A 16,897-nucleotide genomic window follows, 5' to 3' on the forward strand; every position below is an offset into this window, starting at 1 on the left:
ATCATGTCTGATGAAAGAATTAACTCAAGAACTTACCTAGTTAGGGTTCTCCCTTAAGAATGTTTCACCAAGGCTTAGTAAAAGCAATGTTTCTATCCAGAACTGTGACAAGTGGATGCTCAAATGGCTCGCCACATTGTCAAATGGTTCTTCTCTATGATGGAAAACCTGTCACGTACAGCTCTTTAAAGAACCTTTCTTTTAAAATGGTTCTTTAAGGCACCAAAATGGGTTTTGCTATTGTCACAAGCCATAAAACTAGTTTTGGTACCATTTATGCTAAGCGTCTTAGATGTACAACCTTAAACACTTTGTCAAAGGTTCTTTAGTAAAAACTGGGGTTATCTATACACTCTAAAAAAGATGGTTCTTCAAAGATTTTTCAGCAAATAAAATGGGTTTATATAGAACCGTGAACATTTAAAAAACCCTCTGCATGATTAAAGAGTTCTTTGCATCATGAATCTGTTCTTCTGATTCTATAAAGAACCTTTTTTTTAAAAAAAAAAAAAGTTCTATAAAGCAGCAAAAAGCTTGACATTATAAATATAGCAGAACCCTTTTTGGAGCTGTATAGAAGCATTAAAAAAAAAAATCAAATAGAACTATTTACAGCAAATTCTCCATCAATCAGAAGAACCATGTCACAATTTAATCATGCAAAGGGTTCTTTGAGTGGCCATGGGTCTATATAGAACCATTTTCTTTACTAGAGAACCCTTGAAGAACTATTTTTTTCAAGTGTGTAGAACCTTGATGTCTCAAATGACCACTGAATGCCTAAACTGTTCATTGCGTGGTTTGTCTGTAATTGTAACTCTGTTATATAAAGAGAATTTAAAAATGAATCCATATAGCATCAAAAATTCTACTGTTGTTACAGGTCATAGAAGCTTTTTTGGCACTTGGTCATGTTCTTCATAAAGTTCCTATTTCATAAGCTCCATTCAGAAGCTGGGCGTCGTGTGAGGCTGTAGCTCTTCTCTCCAGTCTAATAGATGGTGATGTCATTTTAAACCCTTATGATAAAAGAAGCTGAACTCAGTTTGTTTTTCTACTGAAAGTCTTTAAACTATAAACAGACGGCGTCTCTTCAGTGATCTGCTCTGGAAACATCACTTTTAGAAAATAACACAAAGAGCGTCGGAGATTTTTCGCTTTCAGCAGTGAATTGTAAGCATAGAGCAATATATCTGATCATAAAACACAGGTTCTGTTACTTTAAGGGGAGCTTTTACAATAAATAAATAAAAGAAAAATTTGCATTTATTTCATGCAGTTACTGAATAATTTGCTTTAAAACGTCTTCACGTAAAATTCAGATGGACAAACTAAAATATACCCTGAAGCATAAGAGGTTAAAATTTAAGTTTTCTTTCTTTAAAACAGAAATATATATATATATATATATATATATATATATATATATATATATATATATATATATATATATATTCTGTTTTAAAGAAATTTAAATATAAATAAATATTTAAATTTAAATTCCATCCATTTTCTAAGCCGCTTCTCCGTCAGGGTCGCGGGGGGGTGCTGGAGCCTATCCCAGCAGTCTTCGGGCGGAAGGCAGGATACACCCTGGACAGGTCACCAGTCCATCGCAGGGCAGTAAATTTAAATTGAAATATTTAAATTAAAATTGAAAATGAAAGCATTTTAATTTATAAAATTAAAAATAAAAAAAAAATAATAAATTATATATATATATATATATATATATATATATATATATATATATATATATATATAATGGTTCAAAATTATACATCTAAAGATTTTTAAAGGGATGGATGGATGGAGGGAGGGAGGGAGGGAGGGATGGATGGATGGATGGATGGATGGATGGATGGATGGATGGATGGATGGAGGGATGGAGGGATGGAGGGATGATATTTTTTGACAGCCTGTGAGAAGTCCAGGCTTGGTGAGATGTCACTCTATTTCTGGTCATGTACTGGTGTTAAAAGACAATCTATCATTTTCTGGCTCCAGTGTTTTTTTCTTGCCCTGTGTTTGTTCTTCAAGCATATGAGCAGCTACACTCAGAGATGCTCTGGTGTGAAAAGCAAGACATTTTATTGCCTTTGAGGTCAGTTGTAAAAACTGGCAGCTTTTTTCCAAAACTGCACTCTTAAAGTAAAGGTGCCAAAAAGGGTTCCTTGCCCGGGTACCATTAAAAAAAAAAAAACACGTTTTGTTTCCTAAAGAACCTTTCAGTGAACGGTTCCTATGATAAGCATATTTTATAAATGAGATTCAAGAGTGTGAGGAACCTTTTTAAAGATTACCACGTTCACACCGATGGAATATATTTTGATAGAATTCTTATTTTTACAAAACTGCAAGTAAACCAGGTTTACTGTAAACTAGAAGCAAGTCAATACAAAATAATAATAATAATAATAATTTTTAATGTGCTTTGACTTGGTATGGCCATCTTTGTGGAGAGGTGTGGAGTGTGCCCTTTTACTCCTTATTGCTCTCTAGCAGCTCAACACAGACTCACACTACTTCACAGAGATGTAACAGTGCCCTAGATTTTCTGACAGAGATACAGGGAAAAATAATGTATTGCATTATGTTAATTAAAAATATTTAGAGTCTGTTTCTATTCTTCCAGTGGAAGGGTGTCTGTAGAAAGAATGCTTAGTATAATTTAAGGTTTCTAGGTGGAACCTTTAAATTAGTAAAGTATTATGAGTTCATAATTGGCTAAAGTAGGGATTTAGACAGATTTAAGGACCAGCTAGAAAAAAAAGCCATAGCAGAGTGAATCAAAAGTCCAAGTAGCAAATGGGGTGGTTGGTTAGTGTAGTGGGTAACACCTCTGCCTTCTACGCTGTAGACTGGGGTTCAATCCCCACCTGGGTCAGCACCCTCCACTATACCAATAAGAGTCCTTAAGCAAGACTCCTAACACCACCACCTGTATAAAAAAAATGATCAAATTGTAAGTCACTCTGGGTAAGAGCGTCTGCCAAATGCCGTAAATGTAAATGGGGTGGTTTAAAGTATGTTCCAGAGAGCTTCAACTGGTTTCTGTAAATCACTGACAAGGTGCTTGTAAAATAGAGATCTGTGTGCCTAGATGTAAATGTATGAAATAATCAAAGCTATCAATGACGTCTTGCCAGAAGTTCCACACTCAGTTACCTTTTCTGTCATTGTACCTGGGTCTATGTCCTTAGATTGCCTGCTATTCATCTCTAGAATCAGTTTATGTTCATAAGGCATCTGTTTCTGTTTTATATTGTCTGCAGTCAAAGTATATTAGTATTATAATATAGTATTAAATTATTATGGTTATTCATTTGTTGTTGTTGTTGTTGTTGTTGTTTTTGGTGGCCACAGTGCATTTAGAATGTAGCAACCCCCCTCCCAAACACACACACACACACACACACACACATACACAGAGCTGCACTTTCAAAATTTGAAACCTCTGCAAGGCGAATGAACCAATAAAACATGCCCGTGCAGAAAAAGATGTAGACTTAAAGACTGTTTTCTGGAACTGTTGAATGCAGTTCAATGTCATTCAATTTCACTACCTTAGTTTTGGAGGATTGGAGAGGAATCCCCCCCTCCCCCGTCACTTACTTTATTTATATGTTTATTTGAGAGGGGAGAAAGACCCAATACCAGTACTTGGCATCTATGCATGGTAGCCATTTCTTTAGGTTTTAGAACCCACATTATGATTTACAAATTTTTAAATCTTACTTGTCAAGTTACGATGCAGTGCATCCCCACACTGTAAAAAACAACCTATAGAATCTACTCAATAAATGTGAGGTAACAATTTGCACTCAGTTTGTTTGGGTAGATTTCACCCCATATATTGAATAAATATTACTTAAATGTATCAGTTATGACACACTAAAAATAGTAAGGTAAAACCTACCCAACATTTCTCAATACCGTTTACTTAAAAAAATGGAGTAACATTAACATAATTGTTACTTTTTTTATCTACTTCATTTATTAGTTATATATTATACATTATATTCTAATATGACTAGCTAACCACTACTTGTTCAGAGAAGGTTAAATTTACTCTTTAAAAAAATGTCAGACAATTTTGAGGCCAACTTTTTTTTATTAAGTGTGCCTTCAAAAACACAAAGATACAAAAGTATTTTTTTCACTATGCACACAGTTAAAACCAAAGTTTCTTGAACATGTACATCCTCTCAAACAGTCTTATGCTTCAACACGTTTGAACTGCATCACAAAATGTTATAACACTATCAACTCATGAGTCTATTTTTCAACTTATACAGAGACCAGCCACTTCATTAACACCATTAACAGCTTCAACACATTTCTTGAACAACTGCATTACAAAACAGTAGAATACTTAGGTCTGGGGTATTTCAGATTGCTGAAATTAAAGGAACATAAACTATCACTTTTTTCAACTCATGCCTATTTGCAATTTTTTTACAGAGACCAGCCACTTCTTTTACTACACCCATTGTCTATTTGTCAGCTCCACCAAACACTTTGAAGTTCTATAATTAAAGAATGTAATCACTTATTATGAGGGTGGTGGGTCATTCAGTGACACTGCGATGGTGTGTTAGTGTTCACAGATGCGTTGGTCATCCTCTAGTCCTTCATCAGTGGTCACAGGATGCTGCTGTGCTGAGAATGACCCACCACCCACATAATCCCTGCTGATCACTGGAGGTGAAAAAGTGGATGAGTGTAGAAAAAAGAGATGATGTGAATAAGTTGCAGATGGTGTAAAGTGCTTATGCTATATCTGATTTAAAGAGTACACATATACTTCAACAAAGACAATGAGGTGCATTTCAAAAAAGTAAGGTAACCAGAAAATCAAACACTGCTTTGTCAGTCAGTTCAGTTACATCAGTTGGTACACTCCAGACCAAGCAAAATCAAAACATGTAAGCAACCCCAATAACAGGTAATAATCTCAGATACCAACTTGAATAGAGTATAAAAGAGTATAAAAAACAAGTATAAAAACAAGAAAAAAAGTCTGTGAACAAATGTGTGTAAAACAGTTCATTCCATTAGCTTACTTTTGAGGCTGTGGACCCTCTTGAGAAGTTTTGCTCCATCAAGCTCCAAAAATATTTTCTGGAATACTTCGAAAGTGTACTTGAGCTTCTTTGGATATTCAAGGTTGAGGGCATAGATTAAACCCATCAACAGCACACATGCCTTTGTCTTGTTTCCACACCCCTTCAGCACTTGGATGCCCTCTATCACAACAAAAACATCTGCTGGATCATCTTCGGACATGGCATCATGGATCACAATCACCTTCATGGTTTGGTCTGTGTGGTCTTCATGTTCGCTCTCCATGTTAAAAGAAAAAACAAACCATATGCATTTAATTTACAACACGGCATTTACGATGACAAATGACTAATTACAAACCTTTTTGTATTATTCAGCAGGCCAATACAAGCAGGTGACAAATAAAAGGCAAAATCTGAATGGTCGACCCACAGTATCCCATTAGGAAATTTACCAACCTAATCCACTGCTGAAGATTGAAAAATAGCTGGACAAGCCACTCCCTTCAGGGCAAAAATGTGTAAACATAAAATGAATTCATAACAGACCACAAAAATTTAAGGGTGAACCATTCAGATTTTTATAATTAATGTGTGCCTATCTGTATATTTTACAGATAGCACCTCATATAATGTTAAGCATAATTACTGATCGCATGCCATTCTTAAAGGAGAACTCCTGTGTGAGATGAACTTGGGGTGTAGTGAAACATTTTCAGATCAGGTTTAAGACCACTGCTTTAAAATGTAAGACCCAACAATGTGTTTAACATCTTATAATGATAAAAAAACTGTAAAAGGCAGGGAATGTGTACAGTAATACACTGAAGGTCAGGTAACTAACTGGCTGATTTACTAAATCACAGTTCTGTGATGGGCATCAAAATTGAAAATGATATCAGCGCAACCCTGTGTGTAATCCTTTGAATACCTCATGTTGATCGATCGCTTAATAACATACCTGGCAGTCTTGGAAGAGGTCTTCTTGGTGTTCCCCAAGGTACTCCATGAGGCAGCAGACAACAGCATCCCTTTTTTTCTCAACACTTTGAGACTGAAAAGAAACACAAATCAGTTTTTGAACTTTTGTGAAAAAAGTAAAGTAAACCAAACAAAACCATACACACCTCATTTACATCATTCAGGAGTGGATGCATCCTAGCACCAGCAGCTCCCCCTTTGGCACGAAACAGCTGTATAAGACGTGGTGTGTACCAGTCAAGCTTCAGCATGAACGTCTCTTCCAGGGCAACTGTTGTAATACGTCGGAACTCCGCTGTAATCTAGAGAATGGGTAAAGAGACAAAAAGAATACAACTATCAGAGATAGCCATCAATACCTAGAACAATTTTAATGTGTTTAGTTATTAAGAAAGTAAGGCACCATGTACATCAAAGCTTTACAACTCCATGCCTGGTGGGCCAATTTTCAGTACAGCTTAGTGGTTTCTCTACTAAATAATCTTCTAAATAGATCAACTAAACTAGCCAGCAGCAGTATGTGCAAGCAGGAGTATTTGAGTAGGTAAATAATCATTGCTGAACTACTAGACCAAAGTTGTGCACACCTGAAATAGAGTTTTAAACACAAATGTTTTAAAACCAGAGGTAGATTACAGCTTATTGTCATCTGCAGCAATTTCAGTAGGTCAAATTATAAATGTACAGCAACACAATATACAATAAAAGAAAAAATCTTACTTGAGCCTCACTAAATAATGCTGGCCACCTCTCCTTGAAGACACTGACAGCTGGGCTGAGGGTAACCACCTCCACTCTTCGACTTGAAAATGTTTTGGACATTTTTTCCATGATTATTTTTGCATTGTTCTTCTTCGTAATTTCTTCGACTAACTCAAGCCTCTCCTTCTCCAATGTGTCCTGATTTTCTCCAACAGGATGTGGAGGGAGATAATTTACTTCTGCTTTCTTTGGCCTTCTAACATTTTTGGCTGGGGTTGTGTTGCTTGGTAACTTTCTCTTCAACATATTTACTTCAATTTCAGGATACGCATATTTTCGTGCTTTCAGCTTCGCACGATAATTGTGCATCTTGTACTTGAGGCGTTGTTGCCAGCCATACATCCCTGAAAAGGACCCAGGCTCCTTAAGGCAAGGAAACTTCTCAACAAGGGCTTCAGCAACTGAAGCAATTTGCAGGCTTGAAGGATAGGCCGTATAAGAAAATATGGCTTTGGCAAGGTCTTGCATTATTGCTGATTTAACACTTGCATCTCTAAAGTGTGTTCCAGAGGCAAGAAATGACTTGTTTGCCTCTGCAAGGATGAGCTCAATGTCACGTGAAAACTCTGGGAGTTGAAACGGTACAGGCCATGGGGCAGTGCGGCAAGGCAACACTCCCATTTTAGTCAGTTTCGGGTCTTCAATAAGTGCTGAGTTTAGTCAGACACCCTCTTCACAAAAGTACAAATATTTTGTGTTCATATATCTTTTGTGAAAACTGGTATAAGGCCCACAGGAAAGAGAGTCCAAGACTTGAAGACCTTCACACAGAGAAGTCCAGGATATGCAGTTAACACTAGGAGACAGACAAGAGTCCACCTTTAGTTTCATACTGAAATTATTTTGTTTCTCAGGCTGTGTAACTGTCACACAAACTTAGACATGCAAAGTTTCACGTTCGGCCATGCTCATTGCAACACTTGGATGTTAGTCTGGAGCCCTGTAGTGAAGGCTCAATTCTTTTCTTTTACATATATTCTAAGGATTCAGTTTCATTTATTTGTCTACAAATATAGACTAATTAGAAATGACAACACTTCAGATTAACTTACATTAATGAGTAAAGTTAGGTGAAAACTTACCTTCAGGTTGAAACGATGTGAGAGTTTGGCCTGTGAGAATGCACATTACAAACAGGGGTCACATTTTTATCAACCAACAACAAGCATACTTATCAATAATAACACATACTAATGATGTCTAATAAAGTAAACTAACAATTGAAGATAATCTGCTAATCAGCTCCTTAACTATACGGTCCCTGCTACCAAACAAGCACAGAACTCACCAACAACAAAACGGCACCTTTCGACATGCCATGAGACCGACATAAACCTTTAGCTACACCACTTAGTCAATTAACCTTAACCAATTAAACTAGCAAGCTGAGGCTAACTGATTATTAGTCAGACTTGCACATAAAACATTAAATGCTTGCTGTGCTTTTACCTACCATAGCTAGCTAGCTAGCGATAATTTATCCAGCCACCGCTCTCTTACACACACCGCCACCGCCGTCGCCCATACAACAAATCAAAGTCGGTATAGGCCAAATTAACTAGGTTAGCCGATTTATCCAGCTCGTCCACAGACGGAGTTAGCGCGCTAGCTAAATGTTTTAACTAGCTTAGCTTGCTACACTAGCTAGTTGGCCTAGGTTAGCTAGCTAAATAGTTTATCCAGCCTCCACCCTCTTCCACATACCGACTTAGTGTGCTAGCCATCTGCTTTAGCTAGTTAGTTAGTTTACCTGTGTAATCTAGCTAATTTATCAAGCAAAGCAACCACCTTCGTCCACAGACGGAGTTAGCGCGCTAGCCAAATGCGTCAGCTAGCTAGTTAGCTTACCTAGGCTAACTAGCTAATTTATCCAGTGACCACCCTCGTCCACATACAGTTTGTGCGCTATTAAAATGCATTAGCTAACGTTAGTTAACCTATGTTAGGAACTAATTTAACCAACTACTCTTGTTCATATACAGAGATAACTCGCTAGCAAAATGCCTTACCAGACCAGCTAAATGTGCTAGTGGGCACCATATTCGGCTGTAAGTACTGTGAAGCCCGCGCGAGGGAAATAATCACAAACGTGCCTCCTGAGTCCAGTCCAGTGGCGTTCAGACAGTCACAGCCTGCCACTACACTGCTTGTGTTCCTATCAGTGTTCACCTCATACTAATTAGGGGAAACACTGAAATCTGCAGGGGAATGGCAGCTAATCCAGGTCCGGGAGTCAGAATCACTGGTCTAATCAAAATACACCAAACAGTGCCCAAGTTGAATTGCCCTACAAAGCCTCAGCAATGTTCACTTGTACACAACACAGACTACAAATCTTGTTCAAAGGGTTTACACTTACATTAAATTTAGCGCTCAAACACAGCAACATCTTACCTTCAAAACAGCAGCGCAGCAGCTCAACTCCCTCGAGGACAAAGGCACGCGGGTCCAGTAATTTTTGAGTATGTGTTACACTATTTTTTTAAGTTGCAGTTGTTACTGTTTACAAATAGGTAGTGTAGGTAGAATTTACCCATTATATATGTTTTCACCTGCTGACTAATATATTTGAGTATTTTTTAAACAATGTGCAAGGGTTATATATACTACCCTCCAAAATATTTTTTTACAGTGCATGCCTACCACAATTTGAATAAAATTACTGGAAGGTTCTTTGGAGCAATGCCGTAGAACAGAGCTCTGGTCCTGGAACACCTCTAGTAACCTAAGAATTATCAGGTGAGACGAATCAGTTGTATTTGACCAGGGAAATCATCAAAGTACTGGAAGCTGAGCCTCCAGGAGTGAAATTGAAGAATAGAGTAGTGGAGGAGCATAAAAGAGAAGATCCATTTTGGGCTTCACAAAGGACTTTTTAATGGATGCTTTCTTATGAAACCCCTCAATTGAAAGGTTCTTTATGGACGCAAAAGTGCTTCTTTTACAGCATCACTCCAACTAACCTTTTATAGCACCTTCATTTACCTTCAAGAGCATGTTTTCACTCCTGCAGTGGTTTCAGAGATGAACAAATTATATTGAACTGTTTTACAGATGTATTACTTTTCAGACAGACAGCAGTTTTTTTGACTATATAATGATTTAAACCTAATCATTGACCAGGAGGTTTTGAGTGTGAAGTTCACCACCATAAGGGAAATATTAACGCCAGGTGAGTTTATGTCTTTAACTGGGTCTCTCGCCACGGTTAGAGACAGTTTTACGCTCCGTTATTCTCATTCAGCTTCCCCTCATGAGTGCAACCTCCCAAGAGAGCTTCTTGGGCAGAGAGATAAGTTGTAATTAGAGCATTTATTCAATTTAATATAAGAGTAATGGATGTGTACAAATATTTATTTGGATATACAGTAGCACAAAGGTCAGAGCCCACCCATAATTTATTTCATTAACAGCCAAAATGGTCAATAAGCACAATAAGTTGTTCATTTTTGAGAAGATGTTTCTGAGAAGATTAGATATAAGCTACTCCACACATATAATGAAGGTCAAGAAGGGGGAAGTCAAAGGAAAATTGAATTAAAAAAAGCTATAAAGAAAATTGGACTCTTAAGAACCATGCAACCTGGTGGACCGCCAACATGGTTTAGATGAAAAGCAAAATATTTGCTAGTTAACAAAAAAAGTTGCTGGGGATCTTAGAATGGACTGGTCACCCCAAAGCCCAGACCTTAACACGGCCAAATGTGCATGGGATTACTTCAATAATGAGATGGAAAAATGGAACCAACTTCTGAGACTGAACTTTGGAGATTTCTTTGAAAACTGGCATGTTTCCTCAAAAGAAACAAACCGATAGTAAGGGCATTGAGTGGAGACACTAAATATGGAAACAACTGATGCTGTATTTATTTGTTGAGACTTCCATGCAATTCTTTGTTAACCCCTTAAAATCCAAGGCGTATTACATGCTAAGGCTTATTATTCAGTAACTACAGGGACTTCAGTGCAAACAAGTTGAGCTATTCTTAGGCTACTGAAGTCTGTAATAAATATTTGGCCATGGAAGGGGTTAAATATGTGTTTTCTGTTGTTTTGTCTGACACCAAAAAATGAACAATGTGTATTTGATGGCCATTTGATGGTAAATTAAATAAACAGGTAGTCTTGGACTCCTGCATAGTACCGTACTTTACTACCAGTTGTCGACCCAACTTCTTCAAACCAAGATGTGTTGAGCATTGGGTCCAGAATGTTGCGTTCTAATCAAAACACAACCTTAGGAACGCTGCATCGTACAAGCCAGATCATTGTCTTTTCTTTCTGCGCCAGGACGTGTGAAGCTCCCCAAAGCTGTCTCCTCTCTTGGCTTATTACGGAGTCTGTCCTTCTGTATTGTTCACAAAATGAGTTTTGTTTGGTGGATAAAATGACCTTTACAAAGCTCCTTGCACTCAGCCAAGGAGCACAGGACAAAGGCAGCAAAGATGGAGAGCTCTTTATCGGCAAAATTTTACAGGCTTCCTGTTCCTGCTAGCACAGGCTCCAACAGAAGAGCAGAGAGGAAGGCTTTGTCTGAGAAATTGTCTCTAATACTAATCCTATTTCATGCCAGCTCATTCCTGCTCAGTAGAATATCGGAAACTTGAACAAGAAAAGAGAGCTTCTGAGGAAATGGCACAATTGAAATTCTCCTGCTGAAAAAGTCCATCAAAGCAGGAATTGGACATGGAAGACTCCACTGTGGCTTTTTTTGTCACCCAGGCCAACGGTACCAACAATAAACCTTAGCTCTTCCTTTATGGGGGGCTATCATTGCATAGAGCTCATATCCAGAGGTCCTTGGATATGAATAGATCTTTGCTTTTTTTGTTGGTCCATTGCGTTTTGTATCACTATAAAGGAGCAGAAATAATAAATGTGGCTATTAGCATGTTCTATATCAGCAGGTAGCTGGACCACCATTTTAATAACCCCCATCTCTGCGCATGTTTAATTTCCTGCCATGTAAGTTTTCTTTACCGTGGCCTTTAGATTGTTTGGTAGCTACATTATTAGTCTGATGAAGAATGATGGAAACAAATGGGTACAGCGGAACGCCCAGAGCGAGACTGCAGATGTTATTTCCCATTATCCAAAGCAGAGTGAGAGACTCTGGCTTAATTATACACAACCCATGCAGTATGTGTTAGCCCTGCAGGCCAGGAAGGAGCCCTCGCAAACTCTGCTCACTGAAAATAGCACGGCAAAGATCTCCAAGGCTAGAGCAGCACAGCTGACTTTGCTTAGGAAAAATGTCAGGTCAGGTTGGAAGGTAAGATGAAGCTAATCTATGGTCAGGATATTTGTTTCCAGCCTATTATACTGTAATAATATCTCTTGGTATTATGGCAGGAATGAAATGTCTTTTGCGGATGCTTCACTATCCTCTCGAATGGTGTAAAAGCAGGTTTAAATTGGAACTCTAGCTTCTAGGACAGTGCATGTCACTTTGCCGGGTATGAATCAGCCACAGTATATGAGTCACCCAAAGTTTGTTGTTTAAAGACGCTCGGTAAAAGGTCACTGAAAGCATTCTGTTTCCTGTGCCATCTGTAGAAAGGAATAGGCTACCTGTCGTTGCGAAACAAAGGGCATGCGGCTAATTCCTAGGAGAAAATAAAGTCCTAAACCTTGACAGTATCCTTGACAGGAGCCAAGCGAACTGGCAGCTTGCAAATGCATGGAACGCCTCTGGAGGATGGAGCAACTCATCATCTCCAATTGGAACTATGCGAGCCACTCCCGACTGTTATCTTTGCATCCACAGTCCTCTGCAATCTCTGGCAAACGAAGCTGTCGGCCTCATGCTGCTTGGACAGTAGGATCCGCTGTGTTTGGGAACATAATCCGGAGCAGCTTGTGCGGGAGGCTCGGGAGCAAACGGTCTGCGTTTGGATTTTGGCAGAAAAGGCCAGTATGCCGAGTCTGACCCGTTTTGGATATACAAACAATCTCACGGCTGTGGAGAAGAGTTACAAGTGTCAGATGGAACACATATTTCCAATATGAAGACAATAACGCCAAGCCGGCGCCTTTCAAATAAACAGAAGAAAACCATGAGGACTGCTTATATTGCAGATGAAGGAGATGTTCCACTGATAATAGGTTGGGTTTATTTGTCCTATAAATGATGTGACGGTTGCTTGACTTGTTTACACGCTGTGAATCATCCTGTTCAATGACAGTTCTATATTTGTTTTCCTCCTGTCACTTTATCCTTGCAGTAATAAATAATTATGGGTGAAATAATTTATGGGCTACATATCAAGCTGCTGGGTACAGCACAGAGATCAATCTTCTGGACAACATAACATGAACCAACATGTTAACTTGTCAATCAAAAAGGTCCATTGCTTTGTCCCAGCCAGTTAGGAAGCTTTATTCTGATTGGTTGGCAGTCTTTTACATATAACTACTGAACTACTGATATACTAAAAGTATATGTAGGGCTTGCTTTTCATCTATTTTGATCTTGAGAGAAGGGTCAGCAACATGCAGCTCTTGTACCGCCGTGTTACAGCTCCACAGCAGAATCATTTTGACATAGTTAGTGTCAATGATGCCTTAAACACTGGAGGTGATGTAGCCTCTATCTGTTAATTCACCCTTTAACTCTGAAGGTTGGTGGGCAGATGGCAGGTCATTATGGCAACGCAGACAACAATCTTGCCTAGTTAGTAGTTAATGAAATAGCATAGAGAAAGATTTAAGGCAAACAGTGAAAATTTGGAGACAAATGAACTTATTTGTCTTTATAAGCACTCAGCTGGTTTCCTAAAACGTTTAATTGTTCCCCAGTTTCTTGTTCCACTTCCACCTTACATGGTGCTGCAGTTACCCTCTGGCACTGCAGGCACCATTTAAGGTGGAAGGGGAAAACTGGAACAAGAAGCTGGTGACTGAGAAGCTACTTCAGTCTTGAATGTTATGAGACTTTTTAAAGGAAGCTATTCTACTTTTGAGGAAAAGTTTCCTGCTGGAGATGTGAGAAAAGCAGCTGTAGTTGAGCTAAAGCTTAAATCAGAGCATAGTATTTCTGTGTTTTTGTTTATTTTATATTTTCAGCCTCTACTAGTACATTAGAACATACTGAGGCGTATTTACAGACAAGACGGTAAAATGGACATAAAATGTTGTGGTTCCCAATGTGATTTGATTTTTGCTGAAAGGACAAATTGGTTCTACTTAACTTTTGGGTTGCTGACCTCTGGAGGGTTTGTAAAGCGTATGTTTTGATGTCACTGGTGAAAATCAGCTTTTAACCAAACTTTGTCCTGGAGATGTTTGCTAGACCTGGCAACCCTGTACTGCTGTAACTCTGTAACACTTAAAAATGAAAAACAAGCATGATAACATTAACCAATGAAAGATGCTAAAAATTAATTAAAACTGAAAATTTGACGCCTAGAAACTTTAGTGATTGTCTAAACTTTTTGCCAGAAATCACATAATAGCCCAGAGTCTGAAAGTTGATGTGATTGATGCTAACTTATGACAGCATTGACAGTTGTCAATGAAAGTGAAGGTAGAAATATTTTGTATGCTTATACAAATACACATAAAGCAAATATAAAAATAAATAAAAAAAATTATTATGGATGTGAAAGACATTCAAGTTTGTTAGATAGAGCATTCTTAATTCTATATAAACAAACACCAAACGACAGGCTAATCACAATATAAGACGACCCCACCAGTTGTACACAAACACTAAAAAACTTTTCTTAGACTATAACAACTTTAGACTGAATTTTGTTTTATAAATGATGACCACAATCATTTAACCTGTTAACTGTTGCCCCATTTTTGGCTGAACCAACATACCCAAAGTATATGGATCAGGGTTCCCTCGTACTTTTGGGCTACAGTTGTGATCTTGGTCTCATTTGAAAAGTAATGCCCAAGTTTTTCTCCCAACTGTGAGAATAATTCTATAAATTACTGTCACAGAGTAACATGGAATAGAATGGAGGGGTTGATCTCTGACTCTTGTCCTGTTATCAAGACCACATTTTGGATTATTATGTCTCTGAGAAGGGCGGCACGGTGGCGTGGTGGGTAGCGCTGTCGCCTCACAGCAAGGAGGGCCTGGGTTCGATTCTCTGTGTGGAGTTTGCATGTTCTCCCCGTGTCTGCGTGGGTTTCCTCCGGGTTCTCCGGTTTCCTCCCACAGTCCAAAGACATGCAGTCAGGCCAATTGGGTGTGCTAAATTGTCCCTAGGTGTGAGTGTGTGAGTGACTGTCTGTGTCTGTGTGTCTGCCCTGCGATGGACTGGCGACCTGTCCAGGGTGTATCCTGCCTTCCGCCCGAAGACTGCTGGGATTGGCTCCAGCTCCCCCCCGCGACCCTGACGGAGAAGCGGCTTAGAAAATGGATGGATGGATGGATGGATGTCTCTGAGAATAGCAGCAAAGCTTTGAAGATAAAGACCCACAGATTTAGTAGTGTTTGCTCATTCATGTTGCAAATGTGATTATTGTTACTGCTCCGAACAATGGATCATAAAATGATTTTGCAGGAATCCTGAAATGTCAAGCTTTATAACGGTGTACTGAACCATCATATTGCCATATGAACAATTTGATGCATAAAAATGGTATATAAAAACCTAGAAGTGAACACTCTGGTACAATGATCTAGAAAAGTATAAGGATCCAAAAGTGAGTGTTCACTGGCATCACTCTTTTTTGTTGTTGTTGTTTTTTCAATGCAATTGTCACAATATTTTTTTCCCTCACAAGGGACTGATGCAGTGCCAGTCCTTTCAAGGTTATGACCTGCAGAGTTATCCACAGCTGGAAGCCTCAAGTGTCTCTATGCTCCTTTCTGCTAGAATCACTTTGTCACTTTGAGGCACAAGATGGCTCATGTTCAGGTTTGTCCACAACTTCATTCCACTCTTTCCTTGCTGATGTCTGGATAGTGAATGAGCTGAGAACGACTCCTTACATTTTGACCCATTTTTGGTAAAAGTGAAGTTTATTCCAACTGAGTTGGCTCATTGCATCAGTGATCATTCAGTGGATGTAAACCTCTGAAATACTGGCCAGGAGCATCTTGACCTAATTCATCATGCTCAGTAGCCTCATGCGACATTTCTTGCAGATTCTGAGTGGAGGCCTGAGGTTAGTTTAACACATCGTCCTTATGAACAGGATGGTGAGCTTGGACTGTCACGATTGATATTTTCCCCAACTGAGCTTCGTTCCTGGTGCCTCTGATTCATCGCACATGACAAATTGTAGCTTTCCGTGATTGCGCCTGCGTTGTCTTCCCAAAGAAGGAAGTGTCATCCATATACACAGCGGTGCCATCGAGATTGTGGAGAAGATTGTGGAGAAGCTCCTGCATCTTCTTTTGTATCTTCCTGCAGTGTAATGAAGGTTGTCAGCTTTGCGCTTCCTTGTCCAAAGGGATTTGCCTAAATCCATTTGCAGCATCTGAGCAGAAGAAGGCACCACTTCCAGCTAGCTTGTGTGGAAATGTCGTCCAAGGTTGGAAGGATTCATTTTGCTCTTGACATTTTCATTCTGCCTCCCAAGATCGACGCAAATCCTGATTTTGCCACTTGAACCATCAGAGCGACCCACTCACATTTTCAGTAATTCCATTGGCCTCTGTTCTTTTGTCCTCCTTCTTCCATACAGTTTTCTACTAGATCTCCTTTGAACAGCCCTAGCTTTCTGTTTCTAATCAGTCCCTAGTGTGGAAAAAAGGCTTTCACCAGCAGATTTGGTTGAAACTACTGTGAAGTCAGCATCTTGACATGTTTTCCCTCTGGATGAGGTTTTTAGCTATGGGAGAATGGTGGCCAGGCTGGCCAAATCTTTGTTTAGCATGTTTTACTGGTGGCTTTTAGGCAAGCCATTCGGAGGCAGACTCGCTGATGTGCTTTACGGCATACTGGAGATCCTCTTCCTCATAACCATTCAGGGTCGGTTTAAGCCATCTTCTGCTTCTTCCCGTGTGAGAAATGTAAACACTTTACATTAAGAGGCATGAGTTAAGTATTAATGTTGTTGTAACTACTGATACTATAGGTTTTCATTAGTTCATAGCTGATTTACTCATTAACTGCGTACTAATT

General features: G+C 38.9%; 1 protein-coding gene across 2 annotated transcripts; it reads right to left on the reverse strand.

Annotated features, from left to right (window-relative positions):
• Positions 1 to 4,094: 4,094 nt before the first annotated feature.
• LOC119263793 lies at positions 4,095 to 9,197 on the reverse strand. 2 transcript variants are annotated; one of them, XM_037540294.1, is made up of 6 exons: positions 8,819 to 9,197; positions 7,892 to 7,921; positions 7,571 to 7,605; positions 6,194 to 6,349; positions 6,028 to 6,120; positions 4,095 to 5,346 (listed from the first exon to the last, which is right to left on the reverse strand). In XM_037540294.1, the coding sequence occupies exons 1-6, from the start codon at positions 8,847 to 8,849 to the stop codon at positions 5,050 to 5,052; spliced, it is 642 nt and encodes a 213-aa protein (XP_037396191.1). In that variant the 5' UTR covers positions 8,850 to 9,197; the 3' UTR covers positions 4,095 to 5,049. The 2 variants fall into 2 exon arrangements, with proteins under 2 accessions (XP_037396191.1, XP_037396190.1); XM_037540293.1 differs by having other exon boundaries at positions 7,544 to 7,605.
• Positions 9,198 to 16,897: the final 7,700 nt, after the last annotated feature.

This window comes from Pygocentrus nattereri, chromosome 8 (genome assembly GCF_015220715.1).
Source record: "Pygocentrus nattereri isolate fPygNat1 chromosome 8, fPygNat1.pri, whole genome shotgun sequence".
Classification (NCBI taxonomy): Eukaryota; Metazoa; Chordata; class Actinopteri; order Characiformes; family Serrasalmidae; genus Pygocentrus; species Pygocentrus nattereri.

Bases quoted from the DNA above. Each gene is read 5' to 3' on its own strand.
- LOC119263793 (XM_037540293.1), bottom strand. From the start codon at position 8,849: ATGGTGCCCACTAGCACATTTAGCTGGTCTG. The intron at 7,922-8,818 runs GTAAGGCATTTT...GCATTCTCACAG, and splicing joins TAGCACATTTAGCTGGTCTG to GCCAAACTCTCACATCGTTT. The intron at 7,606-7,891 runs GTAAGTTTTCAC...TCTGTCTCCTAG, and splicing joins CACATCGTTTCAACCTGAAG to TGTTAACTGCATATCCTGGA.